This window comes from Rhododendron vialii, chromosome 3a, assembly GCF_030253575.1.
Source record: "Rhododendron vialii isolate Sample 1 chromosome 3a, ASM3025357v1".
NCBI classification, from domain to species: Eukaryota; Viridiplantae; Streptophyta; class Magnoliopsida; order Ericales; family Ericaceae; genus Rhododendron; species Rhododendron vialii.
In genome coordinates this window covers 34,300,431-34,326,374 of record NC_080559.1, presented here as the reverse complement: position 1 = coordinate 34,326,374, position 25,944 = coordinate 34,300,431, and the positions used below count along the sequence as shown (strand labels likewise).

The 25,944-nt window shown below is 38.2% G+C and overlaps 3 protein-coding genes across 4 annotated transcripts; 2 read left to right on the top strand and 1 right to left on the bottom strand.

The window, feature by feature from the left end:
- Window positions 1-5,727: 5,727 nt before the first annotated feature.
- On the top strand, window positions 5,728-10,610 carry LOC131320272 (uncharacterized). Of its 2 annotated transcripts, none has more exons than XM_058350928.1 (4): window positions 5,728-6,145; window positions 7,478-7,521; window positions 7,770-8,055; window positions 9,902-10,610. In XM_058350928.1, the coding sequence occupies exons 1-4, from the start codon at window positions 6,094-6,096 to the stop codon at window positions 10,210-10,212; spliced, it is 693 nt and encodes a 230-aa protein (XP_058206911.1). In that variant the 5' UTR covers window positions 5,728-6,093; the 3' UTR covers window positions 10,213-10,610. The 2 variants fall into 2 exon arrangements, with proteins under 2 accessions (XP_058206911.1, XP_058206912.1); XM_058350929.1 differs by lacking the exon at window positions 5,728-6,145 and adding an exon at window positions 6,188-6,437.
- Window positions 10,611-12,020: 1,410 nt separating this feature from the next.
- On the bottom strand, window positions 12,021-17,522 carry LOC131320270 (uncharacterized). The gene is made up of 3 exons (XM_058350926.1): window positions 17,369-17,522; window positions 15,211-15,578; window positions 12,021-14,745 (listed from the first exon to the last, which is right to left on the bottom strand). Exons 2-3 carry the CDS (start codon window positions 15,555-15,557, stop codon window positions 12,288-12,290), a joined length of 2,805 nt encoding a protein of 934 aa, XP_058206909.1. The 5' UTR covers window positions 15,558-15,578; window positions 17,369-17,522; the 3' UTR covers window positions 12,021-12,287.
- A 4,500-nt stretch (window positions 17,523-22,022) lies between these two features.
- Window positions 22,023-25,777, top strand: LOC131320271 (monogalactosyldiacylglycerol synthase 2, chloroplastic-like). The gene is made up of 8 exons (XM_058350927.1): window positions 22,023-22,466; window positions 23,436-23,608; window positions 24,046-24,207; window positions 24,316-24,457; window positions 24,570-24,794; window positions 24,917-24,979; window positions 25,226-25,300; window positions 25,407-25,777. The coding sequence occupies exons 1-8, from the start codon at window positions 22,194-22,196 to the stop codon at window positions 25,665-25,667; spliced, it is 1,374 nt and encodes a 457-aa protein (XP_058206910.1). The 5' UTR covers window positions 22,023-22,193; the 3' UTR covers window positions 25,668-25,777.
- The last annotated feature ends 167 nt before the right edge of the window (window positions 25,778-25,944 follow it).

The window sequence follows — 25,944 nt, the reverse complement described above, 5'->3', positions numbered from 1 at the left end:
GCTGAGATGTCAAAATGATCGGATAACTCCTCCAGCGTATTTTACACGCAAATTTTCGTTCCCGAATCGTCTTTTGCTTTTACTGCTACACTTTGGTTTATTTGCTCTACTTTGTTGTATTTTCAACCCGTCTATGGATAACGACGGATTGCACCGATGGTGCATATATCGGCATACAAGGTCCACTAATTTATTTGATTTTTCACTTTTCACTGCAGGGTTGTTCCAAAATATATTTAAAATTATTAATCAACGGTTTAGATATAAGATTATTTATGTGAAACTCAAAGGTGAACCCGGTGCGACGATCAGTATTCCATCGGTGCATAAACGGCCTGTGCCCATAGAATTGCCCTTTGTTTAGGGATGGTTTTATCGAAAATGATATTGGTACCGACGGGGTCGGTACCGAAATCGTAGGGACGGCCGCACCGGACTGTCTCCGGCCACCGGACGGCCGATCCGAACCGCCCAAAAATTCTAAAAGTACGTATATACACAAAAAAAAGGGTGCTCGGATCAAGTACCTTACAACCTCGGATGCCATTGATTCCTGAATCGGCCCCCTTGTTTTTTTTTAAAAAAAATTTTGAACGACTCGAATCGGCCGTCCAGTGGCTATAGATGGTCCGACGCGATCGTCCCTACAATTTCGGTACCGACCCAGTCGGTACCAATAGTGCGACTCGGTTTTCACTGGCCGGATGCTTTAGGATAAATGTAAATGGATAGGATTGGAATTTCATTACGCACCCCTTTACGCATTTCCAGGGATGGCCCACTGTTGTTCTGATTGCAAAATCACAACAATAATTGGATGGTGAAAAAGCTTTTTTTGACTTTTTTTTTATGAATTTTATTTTATTTGCTCAATTGTTTGGTACCAGCATTTAGACTTTTAGCCATTATCAAGCTAACAACCCAGTACCCGTTTAAATCTCTGATTGATACTTTGCCAAATAATCTATTCTATTTAAAAAGTAATTTAAACTGCTTTTTATTTATTAGCAACTCCAATCCAACATTCTAGTTGTTATTTTATTTTTAAAGAAATACTCCAAAATCCGGCCCCTCATATTATAATCAATATCTATAACTTATTGGAATGCGAGGCACAACTTGATTTTTATTTTGTGTTAACTGTCTGCAGTACACCCCGTATTTTAGCAGTAATTAGTTTGATACATTAAAACAATGACCGTAATATTTTAATTTTAGAATGACACGAGAAAAAAAAGAAAAGAAATTATCTTAGAAGTAGGTCTGTGTCATATACGTGCGTGGTCGTGCTGTGTCAAAGATGGTATGAGTGGCCTGGGCATTAAATAGGGGATAAGATTATTGGTTTGGTAATTGAAGGGAAAAAAAATCAAGATAAACATATATAATGATGCATGGAGCATGGGCCACAGATGTTTCGGTGGTTGGATGGCTTGATAAGAGGCAAGATCTTCTGTGCCGAAAATTTTAGTGTTTCTGTGCCGAGGGTTTTTCAACCATTGGATATAAAATATAAAAAAAATACACAACTGATGGTTTTCCAACCATTGGATATAAAATATAAAAAAAATACACAACTAAACGACCAAAACCCCTCTCGACACAGAGGCACAGAAATTTTCGAGACAAAGTAGATTGACCCTGCTTGATAAGGAGGCATGCATGTATGTGATACATAGTTTAGTCTTGAGCATAAGAGCAAGTACACCAGTGTTTAGTTAAAAAAAATTAGTGAAAGTGCATATTTTTCATTTTATTTACTCACATCTCTTTCGACACTACACCAATACTATGAGTATCCATTTAGGGAAATGCTAATGACACATCAATGTGTCACACCTCAACCACACTTTTCTCACATGCATGTGTGGAAATTTCACAATAAATGCTAGGGACTTGCTAGGAACCCACATGTATGTGAGATGTATGTATGTGAAATGGGTGTGATTGTGATGTGACAAATTGATGTGTCCCTAAAATCTCTCGTCTATTTAACCTATTAGCTATTAAAACATTTCCCCTTTTTCTTTTCTTCTTTTTTATCACTGTTAAACATTACAAATAAATTATACTCCCTCCGTCCAACTTTGTTTTGCCTGTTTCATTTTATGGACATTTCAAAAAATTATTTATATCTCTTAATTTATAATATTTTATATATTCAATATGGATCTTATTTTATAAATCTCAATTAATTATTTTAAACAAAATTTTTAAAATCATAAAAAATATCATACATTGTGAGATATAGACAATTTTATTTTTATATCGCTGTTAAACGTTACAAATAAATCATCGTTGTATTGCATGCATACACTATCCAGTCTTATTTATTTTTCAGGAGCACAATTAAGAAAATGAAACAAGTATTTGTTGCCGCTAATATTCAATGACTCCTTGTTGCTGTTTCATTTTTTGAAGCAAAATTAAGAGATAAAAGGATATAAAGTCTTTATATTTGAAAGATCTCAACTTTCACGACACAAAGCTACACACTTGAGCTCGTGCATGTTCGTTCATTAAAAATATATTAATATAGTTTATTACATAAATAAATTATCAAGTTCGAACAAGCTATTCCGGCTCATATAGCTTGTGATGTATAAAAATCCAAACAACTCAACATTGTTTAGCTCGCGTTCGTTCGATTAAAAATATTTCGAGATTGTCGACTAAATTAGAACATAGGAGTATTATATAAACTCGTTGAGTTTTCAAAACTAAACTTGGAACAATACTTTACTTGGCTCATTTATCCTCCCTACTTTTTTTCAAGGATGTATTAATTCTTTCTGTTATCATGCTACATATGGTGCATGATTTGATGATCAGCTTCTAGTTAAAGAGAGAATAAAGGGGAAAGTGGAAAATTTGGAAAAAAGGGAATAAATAAAAAAGAAATACTATAAGATTACAGAGGGCCATACCCAAAAAAAAGGGAGATCAAGGAAACTAGGTTTTTATGGAGGTCCATGCACTTGAAGGAATTTTTTGTTCTTCCTAATAATGTATACATCAATAGGAGGTTAGCGGGGGAATTAGTTTAGTTAGTTCATAGGGGATCTAAAAGCTGTCCATAGCCCTGAACCCCAAACACCTCTAAAGAAGCTCGAACAAGAGAATCGCTGGGCTACAACCACATATATATAGGATGTAGAATAACACACTACAGGGTTGTTCGGCTTAATAAGCCATTTGACCTCTCTTTTTTTATTTAAATTTTTTTCGCATTTATTAGTTTTCCGTCAATTTTTTGAAGATTATTGCTTCGTCACGACGAAAGGAATCTAAAAGGTAAAAAATTACGATCGAAACCTAATTTTTTTTGAATAAAGACAAAAAAAATATCGCTTATTGACTTATTTTTGTCTTTATTTAAAAAAAATGAATTTAAACGAGTGGTGGTGGGAATATTGAAGAGGGGTTGGAACGATCCTATCATTTCTCTTCTAGTTGGTTACCGTGGGACCGTGGGACCTCCTTTTAAATATATAATAATATCCCCTATCATATGGGTTCTGCAATTAAAGCCCAAACCCTCCCCACAAGCAACCATTCCCAGATCTCACCTCTTTTTGAGGTTGCCGGAAAACAGTTTTAGTTTCCACATAGTACGACACTGCTGTGTTTTTTCCACGGAATGCGGGGCCTTTTGTGTGCCTCATCAAATGGTGTCGTCTCGACTAGTCTATAGATCTCGACAACACGTGAAATAGTATGTGAAAATTAAACAATACTATCCACATAGAATTGGCGTGCGGATCGAAGAGAATAGAAATGGATCGAAGATGTTGTTGTACGTGCACAACAAACTACCAATATCGATTTCATAAGAGTTGGGGGAAGCCGACAGGCTAGCGTGATAAATCTTTTTTCCCCTTTTTCAAGTAACAACGGAGATGAATAACTTGATCAACAAATCTTCCGACGTTCGTGGCACCTTCTCAAAATTTCTCTAATTCGGGTGTAGTTTTTGATTAATTAATTACACAGCCTTGACCCAAATACTTTAAAAATTACTGTAAGAAAACCCACAGATTTGCTTAGGTTTATCATTTTTTTTTTTCCAAATAATAAGAATTATGACTCCACCCCTGATTATGTGGCCCGTCAATTTTTTTAAGAAATCCTAGGATTGTGTGCTTAATTATTTTATAGTTTGAGGGTTCCTATCAACACTTGGCGAGGAATCTTTATTAATATTTGTGACTAATGGGGTTTTTCTTAATTTTTTTTTTATATTCGGGTCAGCTTGCGTGCAGCTCGACTAATTTTGGGACTCTAAAGTTAACGATCGGGTGAATCCTTCAATGACCCAAATGTTTGAAATGTTTGACCTCCGCGGAATTCGATTACGACCTTATGAAAAACAAACATTTATTAGTTTTCTTTGGGGGTTTATTCCCTTCCTTATTCAGGACAAAATAATGTAAGGATATACTCCATCTGGAAACTTGGAATAATTTACTCTCTTAAATCAACTTTTTATGCCCATTAATTCAGTGGAATTTGTGCTTACGCCTTTTTTCCTGTTGTCTTTCTTGGTGTTTCTCCAACTAACATTCGGTTTTATATTGCTTTATGCTTTATAAGCCAGAAATTCTAATCGCAACGAAGATTAGCAGGGAATCACATAAGAAAAAACGCATTTGGGTTCATTTCAGGTTTCACAAAAATTTAGAAAAATATTCATAAATTTTTGAATATTATTTTATGGAGTTCTATAAAAAATCAGCTCAAAAAGTAATACTTACGGATGTCCATTGGAGCTGATTTTTTATAGGGCTCATAAAATAATATTCAAAATTTATGAATATTTTTCTAGATTTTTGTGGGACCCAGAATAGTACTAAACACGTTTTTCCTTGCGTGGTTCCCTGCAAATCTTCCTTTCGTTTTTATAAGCATGGTTTTTTTCCTTGATAATTATAATTAATACTAACCAAACTTGTCAAAAAGTGGCTTAGCTATAACATTCGTGGATTTGAACAACCTTGTACAACGGGGAATTCATGAACAAATTAGGAGACGATCGATGAACAAGGAATGAACAAAAATAGAGAGACAAAAAAAAAAATGGAATAATTTTATTATCGACTTACTTCAGTGGCAGACGTAGTAATTTCATACGGTGTTGAAGGAGTTTAACACCGTATTTCGTTAAGAATGCAAAAAAAAAAAAAAAAAAATCACAGGAAAAAAATTACAGTAAGGTTTAGTAGTAGCGTGGCCCACGCCCTGCGCCCCACTGTGTCCGCCCCTGACCGGGAAAATTGGGGTTGGATTCTTACAGTAGTTCTTTCTTTCTTTTTTCAGGGGTCCATGATTCTCAAGAGTAATGAAAATTTTCGTTTTTTCCCGGACGCCTTAATTAATAACTGGGCCTTCTCTTTGCACTATTTATTAGACAACCCAAGACCTTATAATAGAGCCCAGTCGGCCTGCCAGAATCTCTAATCAGTTTCATATACTGGGCCTTGAGGCCCACATTTGCAAGCAACTCATTGGGCTTTCGAAAGGTCTCAGCCCAACAACATGCAAACTGCAATCCCGAAACAAAGAATTTGCTAATCTCCGCCCAACAAGCGTAAAATAATAGCATGTAGATAATGACAAAGAAATTCGGATATTAATATATGTCTCATACATTTTTTTTGATATAAATACATTTATTTTTGCGAATATCAATGCATTTTTACATATTATTCTTGGCCTTGAGGTTGATGTTAGCATTTTCCAAGCACCAAGAAATCTTGGAATTCCTATAAACACGTGTCCCCGTGTTAACGGAGGTGATGTGGACGGGAGTTGAAACGTTGGTCTCCGGCGTTTCTTTCGTACGGTTTCTCTCTTTTTCTCTCTCCCCTCCTCACTCCCCTCTCTCACACACACAGAACTGCTGGCACCCACTCTCTCTCCTCTCTCCATCTTTGCACACCGTACATCTGCTGCCTCCTGCTCCATCTCCGCGACGCTACAGACACCAAAACCCTAGAATTTGGCGGCTTTCTGGCCGTTGATAATTGTGAAAAAGTAGCAAAACCTATGATAATATAACCCATTTGCAGTTGCATATACATCCGTACGTATTTAATGGGGAAGAGAAAGCGAAGGTCTGACCAGAACACGACTCCTCCTCCTCCGGGTATCATTTCCCCCCATTCAATTCTCTCTCTCTCTCTCTCTCTCTTAGAATTTCCGTCTTCTTTGGGGTTCTCTCTCACTGTATTCATCTTTGTGGTTATAATGTTCAAATTGAATTACCATTATGTTTGGGTGATGGGTTCTGCTCACGGAGAATTTATATGCACATTTTCACATTTTACGGCAAGAATTGAAAATTTACGTTGATTTGTTGTTTTAATTGCTGGTGAAATGGTCTGTTGCAACTTGCATGTAAAAGAGGCTGTTGGGATGTTTGTGAAGGAACCCTCAAGGTGAAATTCCGTAATTTGTAAATATGATCAGCACTGATTTATTGATTGACACGTGTTAATTGGGCGATGGAATTGTGGGGTATTATTCTTTGAAGCCTGAAAGATGAATTTAATGTGAATTCGGCTGGACAATTTCTCTAAGAGGCCATGCCTTAGATTATGGACAAGGGAAATAGAGATTTTGGTTATGGAAGAAACAATGGGATTGCTAATTTTGCAACTTAATTGGGGTTTTAAGTGGGGCCCTCGCTATGCGTAAGCTGGCCCAGACGCTTGGTTATCCAAAAAAAAAAAACACTTAATTTGGTTAACCAGTTTTCCCAAAATGTTTTACCTCCATGAGGGTTGAAATCTCTTGAAATGCCCTGTAATTTTGGCAGCATTTCCTATTTTGAGAATCTTTCCTAATGTCTACACGAAAAAGGCCACCTTCCATATGATTTTCCATGACAAAGTGAAACTTCTACTCCCGGCTAAAGTCCCGTGAAAGGAGTTCGCATCACATATCTCACTCCATGAAGAAACTTACCCCATTGAATCTTCCTATCACCCAAATACTCCATCCCCTCCTTAATGTTGGTCCCTTTTGGGGATTGCACTTACATCGAATTTCAAGGTGTCATTTCCTCTGTTGCTCCTTATAGATATTTGTGAGGATAGTTTTGGAAACTTACCGATTTTGGATTTCCGACTTCCCAAGAGAAACTAACATTCAGTTGCTTCTTATTAGAATTAATGTGATTATGACCTTTCCCTTCTTTAAAGCAGATTGTCCTCCCAAAGGCTCTCTAAAACCCTTTGTTGGCCTTTCTGTTTAACAAGATGATTTTTAAGTTTCTCTGTGGCACTTTCTGTATGCTTTTTGAGACCTTTTGCCAGTTCTGTACAGCATTTTAACCTTTGTAGGAGAATCAAGCCCCAAATACACGCTTTCCTTTTGTCTTATTTGCTTTTCTTGGTTGGTGCTAACACTTCGGTTTATCTCCTGGTGGAAAATTGTATTTGTGATTAACTATTGGATCTCATTTCGAGTATTGCAGACATCATGCCATATTCCTCAAGAATGGATTCACAATCAAAAGAGGTATGTTGTCTCTAATTTGTTCTCATAATAGATACCTTCTGCTCTCTACCTCAGTTTTCTGCTAATTCTATGTTCTAGCCCTCCCAATTAGTTTCTGCACCATTTCCCTATTACAATGACGGAGATCATATTATGTCTTGTGATTTCACCTAGAATAATGTTGAATGTTTGTTGCAAATTTCTATATCTTCGATTTGTGTCCGATTGTTTTGCTTTTAAATCTTATCTCTTTGCCCTTTTCGCTGCAGAAATCTTCTCATTCAGTTGATAGTAGTACCATAAGGTCTCTTGCATCAATTATGGATATCATGGATAGTTCTGGGAAGCTGCCAAACACCCACCATCCGAATCAGAATCTTAACCATTCATTATTGTTGAGACACCCACGTCATTTTTACGGCCGTCAGTACTCTCGGCGTAATTCGGCCAACAATTCTGGTGCATCATCTTCTCGCGGCAAGGGTGCTCCATGCGATGAGAAACTCCCTTTTAAATTTGGTAGTCAACGCAACTCAGATTTTGGACATCACACAGGTAGATTTCTTCTTCTTCTCTTTTATGAGTAACAATTATTTAATGCCCTATTATGGTGGAAAGTAAGCTGTATTTGCGTTGATTAAGTCAACAAAAACTATGTTGATGGACCCATCAAAATGCAGTGGACACTTGGCTATGTGTCTGCCATTTTTCATTAGACATTCACCTAGGAAACAAATTTACTGTTCAGGTTTGCTACAGAACATTGTATCCAAGAGATATGTGGATAGGTCATGACATTCAAATGTATAATATGTTGTATTATACATGGATATAAGCTGTTGTTATTATTTGGGAATGAACGTGAAGGATTCAAGTTTTCAATCTTGGTATGGGTGTTACGGTGTTGGACAAATATCTACCCTTGTCATATTTGGTAGGCATGTTTAAGGTAACTGAAGAATCCATGTAACACTAATGGAGGCACATTTTGCCACTTGGCTTTGTATTACGAATTTGAAGGAGGATTTTTACGGATATGCATTCATGATAAGTAATTCATAGCCATCGTGTGGATAACGGCCTCTGTCAAAGCATTTTATGGAAGCTGTGCTCCTCTCTGATGGATTACCACCTATGTAGCACGGACACTTCATAGGAGGTCACGTACCTGTGTCTTAACACTTGTTGGATACCGACCCTCTCAGGACGCATGTCTGACACTCAAATCCAAAGTGTATTTTTTCTCAACGATTTTCGTTTGAAACTTAGGGGACACTAAAAAATACTCCAGGCAGTCAGGCACTCTTGAGACTCTCGCAAAAAAAGCCGGGGTTGTTAAACAAAATAGTAGACTCATTAAAACTTAGGGAGGTCTTATTTTTTTGTGAAGGATGATGGTTTATTGAAATAATGATTCGTAAATTTCAATGACACCCCCAGAGGTTTTTCTTAGTGATAGATACCCCCTTTACGTATGAGTAATGAGTATAAACCTCATGTGGTTTCAAATGTTCATTTCACGACACCCCACCAACCAATGCTCGACCAAACACGTGATGGAATCAGCAAAAATTTACCTATATCAACAAATTCACCTTTCCAATAATGACAAGTAATAAAAAAGTATCAACTGTCACATATTTTGAATCAAAATGACTGTTATTTAGCCTTTGAAAGGAGCTGTTTTGATAAAAAAGGATAAAAATTATTAACAACCATTTATTTTTTACTCATTGAAAGAACCGTTTTGGTTAAGACGGAAATTTTTTAGTACTTTTAGGTCAAAATTTGAGATTGAAAGCTTTTTATTATCTTTTGTACTATCAAAAGGGGTGACTTTGTCAAAAGTCAAAACAGACCACTTTTGGCTAATTTCATAATGTTTTTGGTCAAATTGAAATGGTTATTGGTCTGTCAATGAAATGAACACTGAAACCCAGGTGGTTTATAGTCATTTCTCATATGTGAAGAGGGTATTATCATTAATGATGAAATGGTTTTTGCTGAAATATTTTTGTGAATGACGCAATGATAAATATGATCGAAGGTATATACGGTGTTACATATTTTACAATTAGAGCCTTATTTGTTATTTATTATTTGTACTTCAGTATACATGCATTAAAAAAACGTGTCCCCTAACGTGTATTGTGTCCTCCAATTTTAGAACTTACATGTCTTGAGTCTTGGTGTCGTGTACTCGTGTTGGTTTCTTGAAGCGTGTCTGTGTTGGTGCTACATAGATTACCACAGGCCTCTTTTTTCACAATTAAAATTTACTCCTACTACTCCCTTGATCTACTTTACAAAGTAATAAACAATGAAAGCAGCCAAGGTACAAGGCACTGTCATCACATGCATTCTAATGAAAAGCTTGCCTTTCTTCTGATTTATTTTTCAGAAAACAAGGATAATAAAGCATTCTACAAACCAGAAAGAATTAGGTCCGGTTTCCCTGGAGCGAACACTGTATCTACTGCGGTGAAGATGGAATGTGGAATATGCCAGAGGTTGTTGAAAAGGAAGCCTTTTATCATCGACGATGGTATCTCTTCTGGAGATGTCTCAGTTGTTGCTGTTTTGGTTTGTGGGCATGTTTATCATGCTGACTGTTTGGAACAGAGAACGAGCCATGAAGAGAAACGGGACCCGCCTTGCCCGTTATGTGTAGGTCTTCTCTCGCAGATTGAAGCTTCAAGAGGGCTGGAATGATTGTAGACATGTTCACTTTGAAGGAAATGACAAATAACATAATTAGTTTTGCAAAGCAGGATGTATGTTAGCGGGGAAATTGCAGCTGACGTTATTAAACGCTGTAATGCAGGCTCGCAAGTTATAATTCTGTTTTGTTACTAGTATTACAAATAGTTTGTGAAGAATGTTGCATTTTGATGTTTTTCTTAGATACTTCACTGTAACTTTCTGAACCAGCTTCTGTTCCCGTTTTGTTTTGTTTCCGAAAGCTAACCGGATATATTTAGAGGGAAGTTCCGGGCTGTAGATTTACATCTAACATCGCTTTGCAGGTTATGTACTTATGTTTTGTTGGGCTAAAGACAGGCTATGTACTTTGAATTATATTGCTAGCTTTGAATTGTTTTCATGCTGTACATCTTCTCTCATTCTATTGCTAGTTTCTGAATGGATTTTGCTAAAAATGTGGATCGACGGACATATTCCTCTTGCTATAGAAGATTGTCAAATATTTGAGTTTTCACATAGAGACGGAATATATAAAACCAAGTGCGGAGAGCAAAATCGTGATTTGGGCATTTCGGATTTATCTGTTCAAAATTCTGCCTACAGGCAGTTCCTTGTGTGGCTAGTTCCCGGTCCGGTTCTAAAAAGAAACATGAAAAATTGCAAGTAGAAATAGCATGGGTGACTATTGAAATTCTTCCTTCATTTCTGAGACGCAAGCTATATCTCGGTACCATTTGGCGCAACTAGTCATGAGACCCATGACTGGCCAAGGACGAGTTTGAACCTATCTGATGAGAAGGAGCCCTAACATAGGAGAACAGGTCCGAAAAACCAAGGATGCCTCCCTACTTCAACCGAAGGAGTTCGATAAGTAGCCTCGGCTCAAGAGAAAAACCATACCATGAGGAACTCGATTACCGGAGCTGGTAGTATCTCAGCGAGCGAGAGAACAAAGCGAAGGACGGTTTCAGGAACACCACAATGTCGGTAAACCTGTTGCAATCGATCTTGAGGCCTGGATCAAGGATGATTTCAAAAAATTTAACGATGATGAAAACTCACTTTTAATCAGAAGTGCTCCCCTAGCTATAGCATGATTTCAGGTAGTAATATATTCTAGTCATACCCCAACGGATGTTTTTTTTTTCTTTTCCCCCTCAAATTAATATAACATAAATCCTCTTATAATTTTTCTATTAAGAAAATGAGAAGAAGCTGATTACGTATGTTAGCAAAAAAGGTTCGTATTAACGACAAAAAAATTATTCATGCATAAGAAGCATTGCCGAGCTATCTATCACCTGGGAGAGCATAAATCAAAGTTGGTTTTTCTACAACGGTATTGACTAAATCCCGATATCCTACGCCTCCAATTTCGTTCTGATTCAAATACCAGTTAGTTACTGATCAATACCAGGCAGTACCGGACGGGCAGTACTAACTACTTTTAAAAGTACCAAGGTAAATGTCGATGTTATGCAAAAAAAATTGATGTGGAGAAATAGCATTAATAGTGATAAATCCAAAATGGTATCTGGTATCTCACCGGTACAGCGGTACCAACATGCACCGTACTGGTAGGAAAATTGATACTCTAGCCGGTGCATTATTCAGAACCTTGTTTCAGACACGCTTACATAGAAACAAAAAATGTACAAAATATTATTTTTCCAAGAAAACAATGATGCATATATATAAGCATATCTTCCCAACATTGAGCTATACTGAATCAAATATCACAGCCTGTAGGAAAGAGCGCCTCCCCACCAGGCTAACCCCTAGTTCAATGGATAGTGGACTGAAACAATACAATTAAATTAAATTGGTGGAAACTGTGAGACATCTGAATAAATACTGCTGGGAAACCAACAAGACAGTTTAACTGTTTAGGACAATGAGCTAACCTACCATGAGGGAGAAAATTGCACATCACAACCACGTTGCTGAGTACATGAGACTGCCTCATTGCCAAGTAGTTACACAAACTGTACAGAATAACACACCAGGAAATCAAAGAAGCTATGAAAGGAGCTTTTCATTTTTTCCAGCCTCCTTGCTCCAAGTGTAACAAACTACTCTACAACTTAGACCCCTTTTTTCGGCTTGTTTGGTTTCCCGTGACTCAATGATTGAGAGGGACAAGGAGGAAGCACATCCTCAGTATCTGAAACATCCTCTTCATCTTTTTCAGCAATCTTGTCAAACCCGGGCACAGGGTTTATGGACTCGGAATACGTTAAACGGAAGGTATCTACTGTGAAGTAACTTGAGCAATAATTGTACACACTCTTGTGTGCATAACTGAACACAGCAATAGCATGGCGGCAAGGTAGTCCAGTAGTTTTCCAGACAAGGCAAGTACAGTCCCAGTTATTGAGATTCACAACATGACTAACATCATCGCGAACCTCAAATATGGTATCGGATGAGATGAAAACCTTTAGACCGCGTGAATCAACTGCTTCTTCTTGTAGTTTTACCATTTTTGATGGAGTGAGTTTTGTAGACCACTTGCTTGAATCCGTTTGACGAGAGTTTATCAAACGGGTCATCATAGAAATTAGTGCATCTATCTTCTGTGTTATAGGCAATTCCCGAGATTCCTCCAACAACTTATTGTATGGTTCTGCAACATTTTCTGTGATTTGGTTATGGCGCTCACCTTTAAAAGTTGTAGTTGTCCAAGACTCTGGCTCAATCTGCATGACCCAATCGTAAGCTTGAGAAGAGACGTGTTTAATTTGCTCAGTGAACTTTTTCAAACCTACGAGTCGGAGAGCATGGGCGGCGGCAACAAAATAGCCACGTAACGACCCTTTCCCATCTCCGTGGAACGGTGGCTTCGCATTTTTTTGCAAGCTTTCCAAAAGGTGGTACATGGAGTAACCGCAATAAGAATTCTCAAATACTTTAAGCACAGACTCTTTTAGTCCCTTCTCTCTATCGGAAACAAACGTTATGGGTTCTGAAGTTGGCAATGCAGATTTCAACTTCTCCAGAAACCAATTCCACTTATCATCATTCTCAACATCGACTATTGCAAACGCAATTGGGAAAAAACCGTCATCTCCATCAAGCGCGGTTGCTGTCAGTAGAACTTCTTGATGCTTAGATTTGAGAGGTGCAGCTTCAAGAAAAATAAGGGGACGACAACCCTTCAGGAAACCATTTATTGAGGCGTGAAAGGAGATGAAAATACATTGGAATCTTTTGTCATCGCCAATTATGAGATTTGTAATACTTCCAGGATTTGTCTCTTTGATCTTCTCACAGTACCCAGACAGCTTATCATATGCTTCCTTACATGGGCCCTGAATATGCTCCCTAGCATCCACAATTCCACGCCACACTTTCGTATAACTCAATTCGATCCCAAAGTCCTGCAGAATGCCATTCGCTATATCCTTGGGTTTTTGATCTGGGGATTCTCGTAATCGATCCTTGATAATATTCACCAACCAATTCTTTGCTGGATGAGCAGACTTCCATGACTCCCCGTCGCATGAGTGTAAGTTATCAAACTTTTTGATCCTAAAGGACTTAGCAGATGGAACCCAAGCTGCATGAATCCTCCAAGAACAACCTTCAGCTACACATCTGGCACTTACACAGCTACTGTCATTCTTCTTTAACCTGTACACAAAATGATGTGCAATGGCATATTTCTGCAATGCATCCCGAAACTCATACACATTCTTGAATTTCTGACCAAAACCCGTAATACCCCCTTTCCACGACTCAATTAGTTTTTCCAACGACATGTCACCAGATCTTGCACGACGAGCTTTTCCAGGCATTACCATTTGGCTATTCCTTTTTCGCGATCTTTCGTCCCCTTCATCATCAGGGACAGAAAAAATGGTGGGACCATTTGCACCAATTTTCCAGGCGGCGGTGCGCCTGCGCTTCTTGACAGTATCTGCAGGACTAACACTTTTATCTATTTCCATTGAGCTGTCAGCAGTTTCCTTAGCAGAAAAAGTAACAGGAGAGGGCCAATCACCACTGGAATCATCACTATCGGCGTCAACAGAGTCGTTTGAGGAAGTATCTGATCTAGTTGGGCTCCTAGAAGTTGCATCATGAACACCTGTTGCAGAGTCAGTAGCCATAGGAGCAGCCTTCTTTGGTTCAGCAGTTCTCCGGTTGGCAGCACGAGCAGCAGGGATAGCCTTCTTCGGTGCAGCAGTACTTTGATTCTTTGGTGTAGCAGTACTTTGATTCTTCGGTGCAGCAGGAGTAGCCTTTTTTGCAGCAGCAGGAGTAGCCTTTTTTGTGGTGGCAGGAGTAGACATTTTTGCAATAGCAGGAGCAGCCTTTTTTGTGGCAGCAGGAGTAGCCTTTTTAGCCTTTTTTGTGGTGGCAGGAGTAGCCTTTTTTGTGGCGGCAGGAGTAGTCTTTTTTGCGGCAACAGTACTTCGAGTGCCAACGCGAGAAGTAAGAGTCCCATCTGGACTAGCAGCATCAACTGGTGATTGAGTACCTGCAGCTCTGGTGGGTGCAACACGGCTCACAGATTCGGCTACTTTTATACCCGTTTCCCTGCAAGTGTTAATTATTTCACGCAAGCACGTGGGGAAAAAAGTTGGGTCACCATCGACATGCCAATCACTAAGGACTGCATCACAGTATAGAGGATTGATGCTATCATTTCACCATCAGCAACATTTTACAATATTACTAATAAGAAAAGTGCAAGTTAAGTAAAGAAAGAAAATAAACTTGCTTAAAAGTAAGATTTCTGCTAACTCTTGTACTTTTTGAAGGATAAGTTTTGAGTTATAACTAATCTAAATGGAAAAGTTAAGACTTGTGTCCCACACATATTCTGCTAGCTAAACAGCTAAGAAGTACAAAAAAGTTCGATATTCTCATATCATCTTCATTCCCTTTCCTAGCAACTGAGCAGGAGCAGTAATTGGCATCTATAGTTGTAATAAATAGTTTATAGCAACAAATAAGGAATACACCAAAAGAATGGGGGTGTTTTCAATCTAAAGCAAGTACCTGCTGGTGTATTTGTTCAAGGCATCTCGATTAAAACCTTCCTGTCCCTTTACAAAAACATCTGCTGTTACTGAATCCTTGTGGAAATCAAGCATCCTTTTTAGGTCCTTGTCATTTGCTAAGGTGATGACAGTCCGAGTGTTTCCCGGGAGAAAGTACTTGATGGACACGGTCTCATATTCCAGATTACACATTTCAGCTAATTTCACCTTCAGATCGTTAAACAGTGTTTCACAGCTAACATTGACCGCCTGTGCCTCTCCTCCAGCATATGTCAAGGAGCCGTCATCAGTCTTCACAAGCTCACCACCAGATTGGCAAATTAATATAAGCTTCCCCTTCACCATCTCAAATATCTTCAGAAGTTCCTACAAAGATATCAGAGAAAACAAAGGTTTATCATTCCAGTCTTCCTAATATAAATACTTTCACCAGATAAGTCATAGATACCATGACATCTTGCTAATAAGAACATTTTAAATTCCCCTAAACTCAACCAAACCCTAAGAACAAAAAACAAATAGTATGACTTTGGCAAAACTCATCCCATAACCTTATTCTCTCCTCATGGCACAAACCATGGCAGCTTGTAAAGCAGTTAATATTCTAGGTGAGTTTAAGCAAGGGCTGTAGACATAGCCATTTACAACAGTGATTTGGACAATTTCATAAAGCAAAACACATACCAGCGTACCTCAGATCCTATAAGTTCCAGATCGCAAAAATGTCTGAACATTTAGAGGTGGAGATTTAAAAACTCATTGGCATGGATCATAGTGAGGGGCATTCCTGTTCGGTATCCTTTTTGTAGGCTATTGTTCGTTTTAATTTTCCAGAAAACTAATAGAACTAGGAGGGAAAATGTTTGCAAAAAACACATTCGTTCTAGAAACAACCTACTTTTCAAGAAACACCAACACAAGGTTTTTGAATCTTGTGTAAGTGTAACTATCTTGGAAAAAAATAAAAAACGGCAAGTGTAGAAACAAAAGTCCCCGTAACAATAAAAAAAATTAAGACAAAACAAAAACCAAACAGAGTTCTCTGCTTTTACTTTTAATCTTCAAAATGACCACCTACAATATGCACTTGGCCACTTGCAAATACCCTACTTGGACAATGCTTCTTTTTTGCCCCTTACACTGAGGGTCACGAGGCTTCAACCCTACTAATCTCCGGTACATATAGCCTCATCCCGCAAATATAATGCACTTATCGGGCAAGTCTGAGACTCAACCGGGAGTGAAGAATGGAATATTTAACTTGTCAGTCATCCCTGGAAAAACTGGAAAACCTAGTTGGTTAGAAAATGAAACACATCTACTACAAGGGCGCTTTAATTTGAGAAGGTCCAGTTCTATTTTCAGAGGAAAAATATGTACAATTTCTGGTGAGATTAACAAATTTCTGAGTGTGGGACTGAAAAATTCCTCAGAGTTAGATATGTACAATTTCTGGTGAGATTAACAAATTTCTGAGTGTGGGACTGAAAAATTCCTCAGAGTTAGATACAGTACAATAACACTTTTAATAGAAAAATACTTTCACTTTGTAGGTGCAGTGATAAATTTGAAATGCAAAATCTTATTTGCCCTTGTTTGAAAACAATTGTTGGGAAATAGGCCCAACCAATAAACACACAACGCACAAAGACTAACAAAAAAAAAACAGAGAATGCAAGGCACGAATTTTTACGTGGTTCCCGACTGCGTAGTTGAGTACATGCACAAATCACACCAATTACATCAAACCCCGAACAGTCAGCAAAGCACAAATTAGTAACAAGCTCTTAAAATGAGACTTGGTAAGTGCCCTGATAACTTAATGTTTAAAAAAACAGCCTCTGACAACAAATTCCAAGCCATAGATCTGAATCTATCAATGCACCGTCAGAGCATTCCACGTCAACTCAGATAACAAACGACCAATTTTTTTTTTTCTAAAATTAACAAACAGTCCAAGTAGAACCCAGAGAAATAAGAAGATTGTCAAGAAAATCCTAGTAAAACCAACGTCCGAATCTCAAAAACACAAAATCTAGTTTTTTTACACAAACTAAGAAATTATTGAAGGAAAATAGCATATAAAAAAGACAGAGACAGATGTAGTGCAAAAGTGTACCTTTACATATACCCAGAGAGAGAGAGAGGGGACTTGCCGGAAATTGAGAGTGAAGAGAGTGGCCGGCGGAGGGAGCCCTAGGATTTGGAATTAGCAATAGGCGAAACGAGGGATAGGGGGTGCGTTGGAAAAGTGTGTTGATAGAGGGACTAAGGTCGAAATAAAGAATGATACAGATTAGTTTCTCAGGGTTCTATTTCTGAATTTCATTAAACTAGAGGGACTATATCATCAATGGATGTAGGGTGCTTTTTGTGAACAGTAACCACATGCTGCCACGTGTGTAGCATGTTGCCAGTAAGGCCCAAATTGAGTTGGGCTATCTGTTTGTTAGGGTCTTGGTTCTAGCACAATACTCACCAGGCCGTGGATTAAATCCATACTTCCATAAAATGGCCCAGTAGGTCTGCAAACAAGCCGAACTTTATCAAGCTCGAGCATGGCTTGTTTAATAAATGAGCCAAAAATTTGAGCTCAAGCTTGGGTCGAGCTTTAACGAGCCGAGCCTTTAACAAGCCGAGTTTAGTTATTTGATAAACGAGCCTCTTTAATCGAGCCAAGATTTTTTCGAACGATCCGAGTGTTAATGAACCAAAACCTAGCTCGCGAGCTGCTCAATTCGTTTGTAGCCCTAGGCCCGAGACACTTTCCTTTGTAAGTTGTAACAATACCCTTTTATAAGAGGATGTGACAGTTTATAAATAGTTCACCCACTAACCACGGCTCCATTCACACTCCTCTCACATTTATCTGGAACCTATACATAAGGATATTGCCCCGCACAGAGCAGGTCCACATGCAAGTGAGACAGTTGTGATTAGAGCTACGTGGTTGGAGTTGCGGTTAGTAGGTGTATACCTTACAAATTACTACTACAAAATTTTAAATTCCATACTGTACTGACCGAGATATACAGACATAGACCAAATTGCGTACCGTACACCTACGCAAATGTCACAAATACACACTCTCTCTCCATACCCCATAATGATTTTGAGCCCATTAAAGATCCCTCAATCCATTTCCAGTCTTATACACACTCATGCAGCCTGACCGTAATTATCTCACAACCTAGAAATATTAGCATGAAGCTAGCTTGACATATCAGTCATTCTCATCACAGATCAGCAGCCAGCCAAAAATAGAAAAAGCTTCAACCACTAGGTCTGTCACATGATTACATCAACTTTGATTTGAAGTGGGGAAATAGTAACACAAAGCTCATTGATAATGAAATGGTACTTTAATTTGGTCATTTGGGCTGCTGATGGGGTCACCTGACACTTCTATTCTTGTATAATGTTATAAACATCAATCCTACTATGATGGGCCACATAAAAGACAAGCTGTCTGTTCGGCCGGGTCAAGTATTTATGAGCTGCATCATAACTGTTCATCTCGATAATTCGTGATTAAATTTTCTTAAATATTCTTACTGGTAAGATTTTATCAGGTCAAGATTTGATTTTGCAAAAAAATTTCAACAAATCTGAAGCATTATAAACACCGATGGCCAGACAATCAAAATTTTGCATACAGTGTGTGTGGGGTCCACACACTTATGAGTATAAGTGTGTAAATTGGTGCGTATTTGAGTGCGGTTCTAGCAATTTTCCCCCCTCTTATTAGTGCCTAGAAATGGGTTACCTATGCCACCCTTTTATAGTCCAATTATTCTTTCCTTGGAGATCATGTGTAGTGCTTATTAAAAAATCATGCACGTGGGAGAGGTATATTATCCCAATATTCTCTCCAAGCACCACACCATAGGCAAATGTCTCTCTATTTGGCTATCATCTTTTTTGGGAAGGTGGTTTGTTTGTCTAACTATTACATTTAAGATTTTTTTTTTTTTTTAACAAACTCAGAAGATTTTGATTACTCAAAATCTGCCCAAAGGGCTACAAACCCCAAACTGGAGCCCATCGATGGGAACAAACCCACGATAAGGGTAATCCATATGGTTTGGATAGGAATACTCTGAGTACAGAAAACACTACCCAAAAGTGGTAGAGAAAGTTCCACGCAAGAAGTGGACGTAGACGCAAACGGAGAAGAAGACGGCAGCTGTAATTTGACACGCCTCACCGTCCTCTTCTACATTTAAGATTCTTTGATAAAACGAATTTCTGTTTGATGCGGATGTATGACACTTGAACACGTTTGAAATGAAAATCTAGGTTAGGTGGGATAAAATTAACCATTGTTTTCAGACCCCAAGCGGTTTGGCCAAGTGACCTTGAGAAAGCCAATCAGTATTTGTCTTTCGTTATGTCGCATGTTTGAATTCCATGGAGGTCAAATATTCCAAACTTTAGGGTCATTGGAGGATTTGTCCAATCATTAACTTCAGGGTCCAGGAATTAGTCGAGGCGCGTTGGAGAATTTGTCCGATCATTAACTTCAGGATCCACGAATTAGTCTAGGCTGGGTGCGCGCAAACTGGCTTTGAAATCCAATTGCCCAAAAAAGGTATTGTTTTCAAAAGAAAAATCAAAGCAAAAGGATTAAGAAGAAGACAAAAAAGCATATGATAGATATTTTTCATTTATTTGGCAAAGTTAACAGAAGAGAATATAATTCGGATCAAAAAAAAAAAAAAAAATCCAGAAGAGAGAATATAATAAAGAGTGATTAACAAAATACTGACAAAAAAGCATATGATAGATATTTTTCATTTATTTGGCGAAGTTAACAGAAGATAATATACTAATAAAGATCTGAAATGAATATTTTAATGCCCAAAAACATATGGCGAATATTTTAACACCCATAAAAACAAGCCAGTTTCTCTTTATTTTCGGGCGCCGCTATTCGCAGCCCTCTATTTTCTCCCATAGCCCGTTTAAAATTTCTAATTATACTCGACATTTAGTTACCGAAATTGAGATATATTTTCAGCATCCAATTACTGAAATATAATATTTTTTTAACAGATATTTACCGAAAATGTATGTTCGGCAGTTGTTTACCGAAAGTTGAACATATTTTCGACATGTAGTTACCGAAATATAATCTAGTTTTCAACAGCAATTTACCGAAATGTTATTTATAATTTTCAACGACCATTTTCTGAAATGTAGTGGACTATGAAAGAAAATAAATGGCTGCGAATAGCGGCGCCCTTATTTTCCTTGTCCTTACTGAAAATTTATCATGAAAACACGAATTTTGTCCTTAAAACTCTGAGAATCATATTATAGTCCTCAATCAGACCACACTAAAAACTGAACTCTCTATTCGATTCTACGTCTAGATCATATTGTTTTCCTCAATAAAAGGGCGGGCTCGATTAAACCAGTTGCACCCCCAATCGACTAGGGAACCCAATTGATATTGAATGTTTGGACTTAAGCCATAGCTGACCCTGTAGGATAAAAATTATTAAATTGTCACCCCGTCGTGAGCTCCATCACCAGATTGCACGTTTAGATCGGTATGCTTATCATACTACTCGCTGAGATTCGGAAAAGAACAAGGGATTCAGACTTCTGAGAAGGAAGGTTTGAGTCCTTGTAGATGAAAGTTTTGGTTGATCAGCTTGAAGACCAATAATCTTCATCAAAGGGATAGAATAGGGATATTGGCCCAGTTTACATTGTTGGATTATCAGATTTTGTTATCCGCTAAAATACTTTTATAAAAATAAAAAAAAACGGAGATGTGATTGGTGCAGTTTTTTATATATTAAGCTAAAATTAGAGATAAGACTTTTTGTTAAATAAATTGTCGAATACTGTGCTTATTATCATCAAGTAAATGTCCAAATTAACCTGAAACATCCTATAGAAAAACTCTTGATTAAGTGCTATACAAGAACACAGTTTTACCCCTAAAAATAAGTAGAATAGGCTACAAATTAATTGAAACTTAAAACAATGTCAATTTTTTGGGCCAAACAAGCTAGAAAAGTCAATAAATGATTACTCATAATTGATACCAAACACAATTCATTAACCTTTTTAAGCCAGCAAGCCAGATAACTTAGTTATAAATACTAGCAAACATGGCCATTTTTACTTTGAGTCACTTTTAATCTTTGTAATTTGTTTTCAAAGATCAATAAAATCCTTTTTCGCAGTTAAAACAAACAAACAGGGCAATTCTCAAAAACATTCATCAATTGGAGTGAGGTGAAATGTGAACAAATTCCAATTTTGGGAAACTTAGCAGTCGTCTTGCCTCAACCTTTACTCCTGGATTGAAGTTGGACCAGTTGTTCTTCAATACTACAAAAACACAGGGATTAATGAAGTCTCTACAATTCCCCACATCTAGAACTGCTAGTAGTAGAATAAAAACTCCAGTTTCTTACTTCTCTCTCTTAAGGAAAAAGAAATCGGATTTTCCTCCCTAAAAATGACTCGTCCAATCCAAAACTTAGACCAGATAAAATCCGGACCCTAGTAAAAAAACCAGAAATAGGAGGATAAAATAGGGCTTCCCACGGAAATACGTAGGAGACAATTGAATGAATACAGAAGTAAAAGATTCGAATCTGCCAATCGGAACATTCCGACTCCTGAACGAAAATCCGACGGCTATAAATCCCACCCCCCCCCCCCCTGCTGACTGCTACGTGCCTCTCCAAAGTTCCCGGGCATCATTCCAGCATCCACAATACGAGAAATCTCTCTCTCTCTCTCTCTCTCTCCTTGTAGCAGTGAACAACCATTTCCCAAACTCTATATATATCTCTCCCTTCCTCTGTTGTCGTCACCTCTCCTTTCTCTCTCAGCCTGTCTTCAGCAAATTCCATCTCTGGGTTTTGTTGGGTTTTTCAAATCTTTTAGTGGATCAGAGTTAGATTTCCGTATACCTGTACGTATATACAGAAATTGTGGACATCTGCAAATACAGTCATGGTGATGAAGGTGGCGACGCCGAGGAACTCGATCACAACCGTGTTCGAAAGAGTTGGGGTATACGGCTTTAGAGGGAGCAGAGGCTGCAGCCAAAAGAGGTGCAGGCATGAGATTCAGGATGAAGAAGCTGGAACAGTGGAAATGGTGCAAATTGGTGGTGAGAGGACCAAGAATGTGCTGATTCTGATGAGTGATACCGGCGGCGGCCACCGGGCCTCGGCCGAGGCCATTCGGGACGCTTTCCGGTTGGAGTATGGGGACGAGTATAGGGTAATTACGAACTTATTTCCTGTTCTGGTTTTTCGTTGAATTCTTTTTTCATTAGCTAATGCGACTACAACTTAAAGCGCTGCTCAAAACAAATTGTGTTCGGAGCCGTCCGATATAAGTTGGCCCGCATACATCGAGCGGCTCTGGACCTGATTGTGTTCGGAGTTCCGGTCAAAAGTTGTGTTGCTAGACTTTTTGAAACAATCATGGTATGTGTTACTGTGTAGACGTCTTGGAAGCTAGGTTTCCCATGATCTTTTTGATGAAATTTTTAACTTTGGAATTTTTTTGTGATATCCCATTGCTTCGGGCCTAACCTCCCCTGCAATTTGGAAAATTACTTGTCCTGTTGTTCGGATTGGAGTTTGGGGATGAGTATCGGGTTATTGGACCCATCTCCTATTATGTGTTTTGAGATTTGTATTCTAAACAAGTTTTCTGGATTCCGATTGAATTCCCAAAATTTTAGCTGAACACACGTATTCTTAAGTACTAGTATTTGTTTACATGAGTAATTATGTAAGCACGTGTCTAGGTTTTGCCATGATCTTGTTGTCGGCACGTTCTAATTGGGATTTTTCGGTCATGTAGCTTCTGAAAATGAAATCTGAACAATTGATTGTTGAGATGGACGACTCGGATGGTGCACTACACTCCTGTAGTGAGGACTACTCGGACCCCAAGTCTGATGTTTTAGTTTGGCCTTTACTTCCCCTTTCATTCGAAAATTGTTTATCCTGTTTTTTTTTTTTTTTGCCAGATTGGAGTTTGGGCAATGGAACTAATTTCCTCTTCTGCTTTTATTTCCTTCGCTAAACACGTATATTTGCATGTATTGGAGTGGATACGAGTCAATCATGTATCATGCATCAGTAAATTTTGCAAGTAGCTATATGTCATTTCCACATGTCATTCATCTGCTTTCGGTTTATTTGCAGTCGGTTCTAATGACCATTTTTGTGATCTTAGGTTTATGTGAAGGATGTTTGGAAGGAATTCGCCGGCTGGCCATTGAACGACATGGAGAGATCATACAAATTCATGATTAAACATGTACAGCTTTGGAAGGTTGCATTTCATACTACCTCTCCTCGATGGATCCACTCTTTCTATCTTGCCGCCATGGCCGCTTACTATGCCAAGTATATTCTCTTGTTCCGATTAACCCTTTTATCTCATTTGAAACTTTCCTGCTGTAAAAGTTGATTTCGAGCTTGTATTCAGCTTTCTTGTTTATTCCTTGATACTTCACTCTCCCTTATGTATCTTTGATGTATCTTTTTCTTAAAAAAATTATACTGCATGGTGACGCATTGATTACTTTTTTTGTGTGTCTTCACCTTTATGTTATCCTCCTTTAAAGTTTATTCTCTTTTGTTTCCACTTCTCAATTAGTTAATCGCTAGAAGAATAATACCATTGTTTTCAAAGTGGTTGCTTCCTTTCAAAGCGAAAATCATACATCTTTCAAGAAACTTTTATTGGTTCATGAAAAAAATGAGTGAGTTGTACACTTACAGTTAAGCAAATTAATGATATGGGATTCTCTGATAATTTCTCCTGCATTGGTTTTTTGAAGGGAGGTTGAGGCTGGTCTTATGGAATACAAGCCGGATATAATTATTAGTGTTCATCCTCTTATGCAACACATCCCTTTATGGGTTTTAAAATGGCAAGGTCTGCAGAAGAAAGTAATTTTTGTCACCGTAATCACAGATCTTACTACTTGCCACCGCACATGGTTAGTTATTTTTCACTTTACTTTGAATTTTCCCTTTCAATTAGTCAATTATACCTGTCAAGCTTAGTATATGGGAAATTTTCTTAAGTCTGGCATTTTTGTATTCAGGTTTCACCCAGGAGTGAATCGGTTGTACTCTCCCTCAGAGGAGGTAGCAAAAAGGGCTTTTCTTGACGGTCTAGAAGAATCTCAAATACGTGTTTTTGGATTGCCAATCCGACCCTCTTTTTGCCGTGCTATTGTTTGCAAGGTGAATGTTTGGCATTGTTTGTTTTTCTTTCTTTTTATCCTGTCATTCTTTGGATGGAAATTTGATGTTGTTTGTGCCATGAATGTTCATTTTTGCGCAATTGTTTGAATAGGATGATTTAAGAATAGAACTTGAAATGGATCCCCAATTGCCTGCGGTTTTGCTGATGGGTGGTGGCGAAGGAATGGGTCCTGTGAAAAAAACTGCAGAGGCTCTTGAAGAATCTCTATTTGATGAACAACTTGCGAAGCCAATTGGACAGTTGATAATCATTTGTGGCCGTAATAAAGACCTAGCTTCGTCGCTGGAATCACTCGAATGGAAGATCCCCGTTAAGGTGATAACATTCACTTTTCTGAACCAATTCCTAGTGTGCAAATGTAGAAATGTGCATATCATCATCACCATTTTCTTTGGAGTAAGCTGTATTAACCGTTTCTGGTTTTTCTTGCATTGCAGGTTAGAGGGTTTGAGACCCAGATGGAAAAATGGATGGGTGCCTGTGACTGCATTATCACGAAAGTATGTTTCAACAATCCTATGCTCATTTTAGTCTTAAACAGCTCAAAATAACATATAGAACCTCACTCTGAAAAGTTAGCCTCGTAGAGTTTTAGCTGGAACCGAATGCACAACCTTTTCAAAATACAATTGGTTAAGCACTTGGATTCAAGTTTAAATCTAAGCAAGCTGCAAATGATGGAACCAAAGGTGGCCATATCGAGTATCAATGACTTAGAACTTTTTTCGGCTTTTTGGATTCTGCAGGCAGGACCTGGAACAATTGCAGAAGCATTGATCAGAGGGCTACCGATTATTCTGAATGACTACATTCCTGGACAAGTAAGTCATAAGAAGTGCTAGCTTCTTTAATTACTGATGCATTTTTTCCTACCATGAAATGAAATTCAACCCCGAATGAGTATTCCTCTTCCTTTGGCATTTCCAGGAAAAGGGCAACGTTCCCTACGTAGTGGACAATGGTGCAGGAGTCTTCACACGAAGTCCCAAGGAAACTGCTAAGATTGTATCCGAATGGTTCAGCACCGAAACAGCTGAGCTCAAGCGAATGTCAGAGAACGCGCTCAAACTCGCTCAACCAAACGCTGTGTTCGATATCGTCAAGGACATTCATGAGCTTGCTTGCCAAAGGGGGCCCCTGGCCAGCATCCCCTATGTCTTGACATCATCATTTTCTAACCTCATTTAACCCATCAACCTTCTCTCCCTCTGTGGGACTGATATTTTGCCCTACTAAGATTTCATGTACAGACAATTTCAAAAAAAGATTTCATGTACAGAGCAGATTAGTTGGAATCATTCATTGGCCTAAGAGTCTTGGTTCTCATTGTTGGTTGCAGTTGTTTTCCTAGAAAAAAACTCTTAGGTTTCAAAAGGTTGGTGTTTTCTAGTTAAAGAGGGATTAGTTGTTAAATTGTGTTCCTTTTTCCTGGTTGTCTATATCAGGGTCTTCAATTCTTGTTCGT